General features: G+C 41.4%; 1 protein-coding gene across 22 annotated transcripts in view; it reads right to left on the bottom strand.

The window, feature by feature from the left end:
- dlg2 (discs, large homolog 2 (Drosophila)) overlaps window positions 1-12,179 on the bottom strand; it is a 228,270-nt gene that overhangs the window by 195,222 nt on the left and 20,869 nt on the right. For all 22 annotated transcript variants that reach the window (XM_035432261.1, XM_035432260.1, XM_035432255.1 and 19 more), the window contains 2 exons: window positions 7,298-7,443; window positions 2,662-2,724 (listed from right to left, as the gene is read on the bottom strand). In XM_035432261.1, coding sequence (XP_035288152.1) covers window positions 2,662-2,724; window positions 7,298-7,443 — 209 coding nt within the window. The remainder of the gene's footprint in view (window positions 1-2,661; window positions 2,725-7,297; window positions 7,444-12,179) is intronic.

Consider the following 12,179-nt stretch of genomic DNA (forward strand, 5'->3'; position numbering starts at 1 on the left):
CGCGCACACGCAGATGCCTCTGCCAACAGCTGGCTCCCACCTACACCCGAATCATAACCCAGGTCCTGGCAGACACAGGAAGCCACCTACTGCGTCTCCACCACCATGTCATCTGCACACAGGAAGTCCATCGCCGGTGGCGACACCCAGAACCGCCAGCACTCCCACCCGCCAAAACCCAAGGCTCCCTGCAGTCATCCGTACTGTCAGAGCTTTTCACACTTTCTTAGTGGGATGCAGTCCTGCACTGCCAAAGCTGTGATCCCCAAGCAAACCCAGAACTTAAAACATTGCCCTTCAAACCACTTTGAGTTTCCGCTGCATGACATTAAGTACTGTTCCTGATCTGACAGGACAAGAGGAAATGATTAGAAGCGATAACAGCAGTACGGTGAATGTATAATGGTAGTGCAATTGATCTATCAATAATTTAAAGTCCTTAAGTACTGCGTGTTCTTAGGCAACTGGATATTTCCACATGTAATGCAAAATCTAGCAGTCCATTGTTCCTCTTCCTTGCCATTAATAAGCACATACATTATACATCAAATTCACCAAATGATATGGTCATGGCTGCCTCTCTGAATGTAGCTGCAGTTGGCAGGGGAATAGGCTTGTGCCCACAGGTTTGCAGGTTTCATTCCAATGCAGGACACCTATTATATCATAAGTTAGGCACTGAATGCGAACAGTTTCAGTAAATATCAGTGTAAAATGGAAAATGCGTTGAAATATGAGCTATATTAGCCACCCTTACCAACAACATGCTAAGCAAATAAACAAGGCTGAGTTGTGTTTCACACTTTCTTTTTCGGAAGTAAGGGATAACTGAACACTGCATTGAAAATTCCGTCGCCTTTGCCCTGTTCGCAACGGGGATTCAGGAAGCCGAAGACCAGCCCAGAGTTTCAGCAGGAACAGTGACTGCACAGGCAAGGCAGCGTGTGCGCCGTGTTTGAAATGTTTAGAGCCTGACTTCAGCGCACTGCAGCGGGTGGTAAGGAGGCAGGGAAAGGGCACAGCTGAAGCGAGGTGGCTGTGTGGGAGAGACGTGAAAATTAATGCTAGTGCCGCCACCGCGCAACGAGGGGGGCAAAAACCTGCAGGTTTCTTACAAGGCCCTGAGTTACATAAAGACAGCGCTCACAAAGCCATCAATGACAATGGCTGCCTGCTCTGCCCCCAATGCACGGTGCCAGCCTCGTGGCACCTCTGTCTCTCTGTCAATACACGGGTCTATTCACAGTCCACACACAGTGCCTCCACTTCACCCACTTAATTCCTCTACCCCTACACATCAATTACCCTCCTAAGCTGTGGACAACAGCCTTCTGCGGTTTGCACATTGCTATCTGTTTGCCTGAAGAGGCTTTTTATCTACTGTGCTCTACTCTCCCTCACTTACACACACTCAAATTTTTCACACAGGCCTACTCACACTCTCACACCCGCATGTATGCACACGCACGCACACACACACGCACACACCTTTTTATGGCAGTGCTCAGGAATAGCTAGGTAATTGCAGCCATAACCAGGTTTGATTCTCATGTGCAAGTTCAGATGCTTATCTTGAAATAGGCAAGATTTTTCTAAAAGTGGAAAAAGTCAGGTATGCAAGTTACTAATCAGTATTCCACTATCCAGTAGTATCCATTATGATCTGCACAAAAAGCCTCTTATTTTCAAGGCACATTTGTACCGTGTTTGACACAAATGCATCAAAACTTTGATGTCTGCCCAAAGGATGATGGGAAAGCTGATTCTCTTTATGCTGGTGTACACTTGCGGGATGGGAGCTTCACCTACGGCTACAGCAAAAGCCTTTGTACGCACGCTTGCCGTGAGTTCAATTACACACACAGCCAACATATTCTAACTTAAAGAAGTAAACAGAAATGTAACAAAGAAATGTAAATATGGCATCTGATCTCCAACAAAGCCAGTAAATGAAGCAGGTCAGCTCTGGACTTCGACCAAATATGTTCCAGATGAAAACACAGCAAATGCTACACAAACTCCCTCCTGGCGCCCCTGACCAGCCTGTTGCCGGTACGCGCGTGTTAATTAGATCTGCACGGAGAGACGGCAGATGTGAGAGCCCAGTACAGCACAAGCGTAGCCTCTGGCTTCCACTCTCTCTGGAATCTCTGTCCTGTTCGGAAACGGGCGCGGTCCATCACTGTACGGCGCACTCTCCTGCATCTCTCCGTTTTTACAGCGCCGGCTGACCGGATGAACACATAAAGCCTCCATCTGCACCGTCAGACCGCAGCCTAACCGCAATACCTGCACTCTGCCGCATCAATTTTGCATGCCGTAAGCAATCTTCTTTTTATTTATTTTTTTTTATTTATTTATTTTTTTTTTTACAATGCTCGGCAGCATCCTGTGCATCAGACATTAAAAAAAGATCAGCTTCCACTGGTCATATATTTTAGTGTATTACTACAGAGACGTGCCAATGTGACAGGAAAAAAATCTGTATTCCTGGTATCAAAAGTGAAAAGCAGCTTGTTTTTGACACATTGGGTGCCAGGGTTTGTTTTGTCACTGATGGTGGTATGAGATGATCCGCTTCAGATGGGGCGCAGCTTGTATTTCCCACAAACCCCTTCCCCCCCCCCCCCCCCCCCCCCCCCCCCCCCCCGCAGCACTCACCTGCCCGGCGCTGTTCTCGGCCTGCTCCATCCCGTTCTGCTCCGAGCTGCTCAGGTCTCGCGACTGCAGGGGAGAGAACACGCCGATTAGGGCCTGTCACACCAATGCAGGCCACATTAAGGGGTACTGAGAACCGTTTCCTAAAAATCTGACCTGTGCTTTACGTCACAGCATTCAGATACCCAGTGTATGCAGAATATTTAAGGAGCTGGAAAAATGTTCAGTTGGTCAACATAGAACACGTTTTTACTGCTTGGTTTGCACAACTCAATTGGCCATTGTGTCGCCCAGGGTATGGGAGTGTTCAGTCAGTTAGACATCTCCGTTCACCACTATCTAGCAACTCCCATTGGTCAATTGGGTGCCCATGGTCTGCATGCGAAAGCTGCATATGAAAGGAGTACTCCAATTCCACTCTATGCAAGGTTAGCCAGCGTCTGCGATGTGAAAAGAAGCAGCTGGCACCACAAAGTGTGAAAACCATGGATGTCTACACTCTCTCGAACTAGCAGCGGGGTTTACAGCATCAACTCAACTGCGGGTTCAGGCGACTGGCCATTCTAAATTGGGGTGGGAATTGTGGATACTCAGCCGCACATTGGGCGCTAAATTTATACAAAAAGACGTGCATATATGCCTTGATTAAGTCTGTGTTCCTCCAACTGCTGCATAGTTCTTTATGTTTTTTTCCCCTCACATATCCAGTCCGCAATAAGGGACAACATGAGTTATCTTTATGACAGACGATGTAAAGTGTGTTTACTGTACTGACCTATTTTCAGTGGAAATTAAGTTTGTTTACTGAATCCAGCCCCATGTTTGTTAACAACTCCAAATGGAGCAAATGGGGAAAAAAATGTGAATAAATGCTGATTTTCCAGTCATGGAGTAGGTGACAATGGCGACCAGCAATTACAGAGTGAATTCTGCTACATTGGATAATTACAGCACACTCTCTAACTCAAAACAGCTGTGCCACAGCACTATCCAGTTCATGTTTGAAACATATCTTCCACAACAGCCATATACCAGGACGCTAAATCGAACACAAAAATAAATATTACAGACAAACAAAACTATTTTGAATTAAAAATCTGAATTCAAGTGAGGTTTTTTAATGTCCAATAAAATACAAAGCTGTGATCAATTCAACAATTAAAAATATTTTCATGTGGTGAAAACAAGTTGAAAGTCAAAAGGGCATTTGGTAGAACTCAGCTAGAGCAGCTGAAATAAAAAACTGTTTATTTAGGCTTGTGCCCATAAATGTCTTCCCGAAAGTTTAACAGTCAAAGACAAAAGCTTGGTTGGGATTAACTGGGCTTTGTTGTCACCTATTAATCCAGTGACTTTACCAGAGGGCAGCACCGAGAGAGCAGCCCTGCAGCCACACAGCCAATGAGAAGGGTGTTAAACAGGAAGGAGGGTGACCTCATTCCAGGCCTCCCTTCCCATGGGAACCGATTAATCCCTTTTAATCCTCTGGCACTCTTCTAATTCACCCGCCCATGTGCCACCTGCACTGTTCTTACTGCTGCGAGTATACACGGGCGACCCTAAAATGACACAGGCATAGGTACAGTTATAGCACCGACATGAGCACACAGGGATACGCTCGCTTCTTTTCCTCTGTCTTTAACCGATGGACAAAACAAAATGGGACCAGAAACACAGAATCTCCGATAACGACACAGTTCCCAAAAGGAGCACGTGGGTCTTTGTTGTCTCCAGGCCGACACTCGAACGTCCCTGCAGTGTGAGTGACGAATTACCAGAAACTTCAGCCTCTCAGCAAATAAAGAAAAAAGTCATGAACCAGCAAGTGGTGATTTACTCTAAAGATGCAGTCACCTCCAAAATTATTGGCACTCGTGGTGAAGGCTGAAAAAAGTCTACATAAACACAGGTAATGAGCAATGTTTTATATTCCAAAAATATGAGAAATTAACAATTGTCATAATTACTGGTAGCCCTGTTGGAACTTTTACTGTTCTGGCCATACATACTAGCATCAGAAGTAGTAGGCTATGTTTATGCTGAAAATGACATCATGCCTACATTACAATATGGCAGTGGCCTTTGACCCAGGACCAGGTGTTACGAAAAAGCCCCATAACATCAATGTCAAGGTCAATGGAATCATAAATGCTTTCAGCAAGAGAATGCTCTCATACCTCAGATCAACCAAGAAATGGACATCTGACACTCAAAACAAATTGATAATGTGTGGTTTAAATTACAGGGCAGTCCAAAAAGCACAGACTGAATGATCTTAAAATATTCTGTATGGTAGAATGTTCAAAGATTAAAGATCACCCACACAATATGTTCAACAATCTCAGAAAGCACAATGCAAGATGACTCAATAGTGTTACTCCAGCAAATTAAGTGTGCACAAAGAACTGAAAATGGGGCTGCCAATAATTTTTGACACCTATCTTTTTGGGAAATAAAATGTGTTAATTGATGAAAAAAAAAATTCTCAGCTATTTATTATTATTATTATTTGGGAAAATACAGTTTTGCCATATTTTGGAGTGCAATTTTCAATGTGAATGTATGTGCACATACATGCACACGCACACACTTGCAATTCAGTACAGTTCCTCACCTGTCAAATAATTTAATATCAAGCATGAATGCAAAACTAAAAAGTATTAAAACACAGTGCCTGATTTGCATACTGCCTTCACTTCATAGAATTTCTAAAGTTTTGATCTCATATATATATATATATATATATATATATATATATATATATATATCTTGGCATAGATTCTACAAGTGTCTGGAACTCTACTGGAGAAATGGAATATATATAGGCTATATGAATGAGACTGCAGAACAAGTGCAATGCTATCAAAACAGCACAGAGCCTATCCTGAAATCACCAAAGGATATTTTGTGGTAGAAGTTAAAAATTACATTTACAAATGGGAAAAAATAAAGAGGGACAAACAAAATGAAACAGCATGTGAAAATGAAGTGTTAAACAAAGAATTGTCTTTTAGAAAATGCATGGAATGAACAGACTGACAGAGGGGAATATGCCTCTGAATCAATCACAATGGCTTTTCTTTTCTCAAAGAACTAGTTTCCCCCTAGTGGAAGGATAGGAAAGCAAAGCAACTCTCCACATCAGTCTCCCTCTCTCTTTCCCCCATTTTCCACTGCAGGACCTGCTTTACAGATGCGTACAAAATAATTTAGAAATCTAGCCCTGAGGTAAAAAGACAGAAGGTTCTGCTGGCTGAATCTGTACGATTTATCCATTGCACTCAGACCCTAATTGCCTCTTCAAGGCTCTACACAGATTGAGCTGCTTACAGCTCAGAACAACCCAAAAGTTTCAAAGTTTGAGGACAGGATGTTCCAAACAGTCCCCAGCCATCTCTATTATTTCCCTTTTTTCCCAGCATACACAGAGACGAGGCACAAATCGCCTGTGCCTTTAACCAATAGGAACCGGCTTCTCTTTGACTCAGTTTCCCAGTCTTATGGTCATTTAATGACTTGCCAGCCGAATGAAGCATGACCCATAAATCAATAAACTGCGAGCCTGTCCGGAGGGAAGCCGTGTCTCGAGAAAGCGCTCTTCCTAGACCCCACTGCCGTTGCCTGCTCCCGGCTTGCCAAAGCGGCCGAAGGAGTTTGCGGCAGCTTCGGTGAGGGTTTCCAGCGCTTAAAGACATCCAATCATTGCAAAGCCAGCAGAAGCTTCCGTCAAGCACAGAGGGCATCGCAGCTGGCCCCTTCTACCATTCAGGCAATAATTATGGCTACAAAAGCTTTTTAATAGTATTCATGTATTCTGCCTTTATATATACAGCATAAGCAATCTCTGGAAGAGGAAAATACCGAAGGCAACCTTTGGTAAAGCCCTTTCTTTAACTGTAGTATTTAAATTCAACGGTAGTGCAGTGCCCAGCTCAGTTCCTTTACTTGGAACATTGGATGCCTGTTCGTTTTGCATAGATACAGCCCAGGAAAAGGCCTCAGGCAGCTCGTCTCCACTGAGCAGAATGTCTGCCTCTGTAGAGTCAGACAAATCTTCACTTCCACAAGATGTGTTTTACATTTCATTTACGTTCTCATTATAAAATGATGTATTATATCCTAATACTGCGATTTACAATAGCAAATTGAAATTTACAACAAAATTGACCACCTGTGACAGAGAGACATTTGAGCACTAGAAAAAAATAGAGTTGTGGGACTGCAGGGTTGAATCCAAAAACAGGGACTGTGCCTCACCTGCCCTAGTACAATAATATTGGATATTCAATATTAATTTGTAGGCTGTATGTCAGTGAGTTTATATCAAAGTAAAATAAAAGGGCTTATATCTGTACTTGAACACAGATGAACGCTATTCCGGGCTGCTGTCTAAGATTTTGATTAATTCCGCCAAAGCTCCATGTAAATTACAGATCAAATGTTCAACTTTGGCAGCAAGGATTCTTGCTATTCTCATTCTGATCATCAAAATAACTCCTACTGATGTAACCTAACTCATCATTACTTGTCTGGTAGAAATAAAAAATAAAAAAGAAACAGGCCAACGGATCATTTTATCATTGTTTTAAAAGCTTAACTGTGACACAAACTCAGCATTTCCTTCCAGCGACTCACTCACCTCCTCTCCTGGGCAGTGGTGCTGTAGGATCACGGTCGGGGAGCCAGCTCGCTCCCACTTCTCCGCCATGTTATTGACTTCCTCCACCTTCTCCTCACAGCTCTTCTGAGTGTTCAGCAGCGTCACCTCGTAGAATTCCTGAATATCTGTGAAAGGTGGAAAAAACAACCCGAAAATAAACAATGATTTAGTGGTAAATCTGAAAACTCAGAGTGTAACTGGGTCAAATGTCGCTCTTTGTCAGGGGAAAAAGGGAATATATACCAGAAATGAAAAGCCAGGATTAGTCTTTGGTTGGCCAACGCACCAAACATGCACTGTGCTGAGCAGAAATGGTCTCTGAGCTTTGTAACATGTGGTGCCATTAGTTAAATTGATTGTAGGCATGTAAAACTAGGCATTAACAAAATAAATAATTTCATAACCCCCTGTAAATTTTCACAAACACAAACATCAATAAAATCCTAACTTACCATAGGTCTGACTGTCGCATCCTGTATATGCAAATATGGTTTGTAATGTTACACAGCTACTATAGCTATACGTAAATGTATCTTCAGCATTATAGATACATATGCCTATAGGTTATTGATTCTCTTAAATGTATGCAAAGGACATTTCAAAAGCAGACATAGTTCCTATTTTTTGTTGCACAGTAACTCTCTATGTTCAAAGGAAGGGAAGTGGAAACCTCTCCTATCTGAACCACAATATTATCTAACCACACACGGGCATCCAGCACTTCCTATAGCCTATATGGTTTTGTGTTTTTATTGTCTAACTACGGGTAAGATAGCCAAAATGCTAATTAAATTGGGCTATCCCTTTAAGGGTTTTCATACACTGTAACATCCAATCAACTGAAACTGAATCTAGTGAAAGCTTTTCTCACTGCATCAACACATTCATGTTACTATTTTGGCAACTCCTACTTTAGAGAAGGAGAAGGAACTGAACTTAGCATCCAGCCCTTCAGTCAAACAGTAGCTCCTTGAAATAGAACAGACTTAACCTAGCTAAGCAAAACCAAATGTATTCTGGCATAAAGCATCTTCCTTGATACCCTCAAATCTCACAGTGCTTCTACACATCTATCCAAGAGTCATTTTTGCAATCTGTATTTGAAGAGAATATATGTAAATACATGCCATGTATATAAGATCATTCCATGTTTAATATGTACATATATATGTTTATTCACACGCATACACACACATGTATGTCTATGTATGCATTAAATGAACAAATGAACAAATAACACCCCTTTACATTCAATCTAAGCAAACTATAGACTTCTGTTTTGACAGGTAGGAGAGTGATGCGTATTCCCCTCCTTATGGTAAAATTGTGCAGCATGTTTCAGAATTTTCAGACAAATTAAGGAGTAAAACAGAGTCCTAAACCTAGGAGTTTTACATTGTCCGGGGCTGCTCTTCACACAAGAGGGTCCAAAAATCATGGAGAAAAAGATCATTTTTTTCTCCCAGTTTTTATGCTCAGGTGCATCCAACTGAGGTGAGCTTGTACAGGTCTCAGCCCAGCCAAGTTAGAGAGTGTGAGGACTGCAGTGATGCTCTGTAATGCCTCACTGCCATCACAACTGCGCAGAATCCAGCGTGGCTATTTCTGCTTCTGCTTTAACACAGCATGTGATTACCGCAACTGCGGGGTCTTCATGAGAGAGAGAGGTAGAGAGAAAGAGAGAGAGAGAGAGAGTGAGAGAGAGAGAGAGAGAGCGTGAGAGAGAGAGAGAGATGAGTAAATTTACCGTGTCTCATTTCATCTTCACTGATGTGTTAATGCACTTTCTTTTTTTAAAGGCCCGGTAAATCTGACAAAGGGTGAATGCACCTCTTAATTTAATAAACTGAATTGCTAGGTCCTGAACATGAAATGTTTCCCACATCATTAGATTATACAAAATATATGTTAACTATTAATCAGAACAACTTTCGATTTGAATTAGGGGATGTGACAATTCTTTCAAAAGCCAGTGACTATTACCTGCTGAACTGTATGAGGTACAGCTGTCCACTCCAGGAAAACCAACTGTGTTACATCAGGAAGGGAAACTACTCTGATAAAATAAAAGGCCTACATTCTAAACATGCTTTTTGACTGAGATTCATTGAGCAATTGCACTGGCAAATTCCTGTCATAAGAGAATTTAATAAGAGATTTCCTATTAAATATCTTTTAGGTCAAATCGATATCTTACTTTTTAAGCTAGATCAGTTCTCAATATCAGTCAATCAATTTCCATGCAGAAAATGTTATACCAAATTCAGTTGAATTGGTCATATAGACAGTCCTGCTGACTCAAAGTCAATGCAAACACACACGCAAAGGTAAGATATCCAGTCCAGCACACCACAGTGGCACTGCACAGGGGTACACAGGTAACTCCATTCCACAGGTAAAGGAAACACTTAAGGTTTTAATGGCTAAATGGTTCACTGGTGGAGAACCCTTAAACATGTTTCGGTAAACAGTGAAAACAGATACTGAACAAATTGGTGAGTAAATACATTTGTAAATGTAGGCTATATAAGTCACATAAAATAAACTAATTAACGTCTACTAGCTGATAGCACTGTACATATGTGCTTGGGTAGTTCAGATGAGCAATCAAGTATTCACAAATAGGCAAGTTAAAATAGAAATAGATAGGCTATATTTCAATATAAATGCAGTTGCCCTAAAAAGAACTAATGAAGAATGATACTAAATTGATAAAACATTTCAGTAATACTAAAAGATAGCATTAACCTGGGAGATATGCAGCAGCCATTTTGCACCAGAATGCTCTCAAATCATCAGCTGAGGTGGAGAAGGAAGGATATTACTTGGCTAAGGTGGGCGTGACAAAATGCACAAATTAAGACAGACTTTTCACCAGGTCATATGGGAACCTCCTACAATGTGAAATTATACTACTGCCAAAGCATCTTTAGTAACTGCGGTTAAGCCAGGATCTCAGGTAGACACCTTATCTGAAAGATGGCACCTCCTAAAGCACGGTGTCCCCATCACCATACTGGCAGCACTAGTACACTTGGTCCAGAGGTAAGACAGCCCTCTATCAGCCCACCAACATTACTTTCGGCACACAACTGGGAGGCCATCTTCTTAATACCAAACCCACTGCAAGGGGGATTATAACAAGAGCAGCTGCAAAGTTCAATGCAACACACTGCAAGGGATTAACTTAACAATCATCAGAGTTGCACTCATAGGAAGTAGAATTCACAACCAAATATATTTCAAAAGCAATGAATTAAAAATGAACAACTATGGTTTATGACAAATCACGAAGGGTATTTTATGGTGTATCCCGTCGGTTATCTCACATAATATTTGCACAGCCTGGCTCGAGGAGGTGGAGCTTCAGAAGCAGGATATTCCCTGCCTTATTGTATAGTTGTTTCTCTAGTAGATGGGAGGCCTTGCTTACCCAGGCAGTTGGGTAAGCTCTCTAGTCCTCCCACACAATGGATGAGCAGCTCAGCTGGAGGATTGATGAGTGGACTCAAGCAACGGCTGCTCCAACACATTTTGGAGGGCACAAACCCTAGTATGCACCCTCCTGAGACTTTTGCTGCAGTGGGACAGAACTTATCTTTGCAATGTTTAAAGGATAAAGAGGGATTAAAATGTTTCACAACCTACTGTGTTTGGACCAGCCAGCCAGTTGTTTTGAACAAAACAACTATCAACCTCCTTTGCATTTGAATTTTCATTTGAGCTGAAGTGTGACAGGTCGTATAAAGAATTATGGCTTGCAGGAGACACAAAAGAAGACTGTATAGAACAGAACAGGCTGTCGAGAACAGAACAGCTCTTGTTCTAAAAAAAAAAAAAAAAAAAAACCTTAAAGGAAGGTTTTCAGGAATACAGATCATTAGAACTGCTTTCGAGAACCAGCATATATACAATAATTTAATTTGGTTTTCCTTCTCATGCCAGTTTGGAGCAGCTTAACAATACTGCATCAAGGGCCTTTGAATAAAAGCAATGTATCAAGGGCCACTTGTGTAGCAAATAAGAGGGCTATATCTAAGAGAGATATCTGGAAAGTGCCGATTTCCAAGGAATTTCCTGTGCACAAGACAGAATTCAATATTCATAAATACTGGTTTTTGTGACACATCAATCAACCATAAACTCCAACAATTATGTGACTAACCACTACTATTTGAGAGATAAAGAGTAACTGTCATTGGAAAAGGTATGTACACTCAAGACTTTGGACAGACATCATTCCTTTAGACCATGCTGGTTACACTATCAACATAGACAGATAAGCTAGGGTGACAGAAAACCACACCCATCTTGGAGGATGTAGAAGGCTACATCTGAAAAAAACTGTGGTTATGGTCTGCAGTCCACCCAGGCTGTGGGATAGTCATTATTAGCACAATTAAAATGTCATTATGCATGAGGTCAATGGTGTACACAATACAAACATACAATGGAGACAGAACCTTAAAAGTGCTAGTGCTATAATTATGTTACATACACTTCTCATGAATGTTTTCCCAAAATACAAAGCAGTTCTCAAGCATGAACACTATCAAGCATTAAGTGAGAGCAATAATAGGAGCTGAAGAGTACTACAAAAATAAACATATTACCAAAATAGTACACTATTTTTTTATTTTTTACTTTCAAATTATTGTTTTCCAAAACTAAAATTTCATTTAGATTTTCAATGAATCAAGACAAGCTACCAGGCACTGAATGATTCCACCGAAACGGTGACTTACAAGTGAATGAACTAAACTAAACTAAACTGACAAAATGATCACCAGTTTGGGTTAGGTTTCTCATTCAATGATACTACCCAATTTTTGTCTGTGAAAAAGCCTCAGTGGTTCAACAG

Source organism: Anguilla anguilla, chromosome 9, assembly GCF_013347855.1.
Source record: "Anguilla anguilla isolate fAngAng1 chromosome 9, fAngAng1.pri, whole genome shotgun sequence".
NCBI classification, from domain to species: Eukaryota; Metazoa; Chordata; class Actinopteri; order Anguilliformes; family Anguillidae; genus Anguilla; species Anguilla anguilla.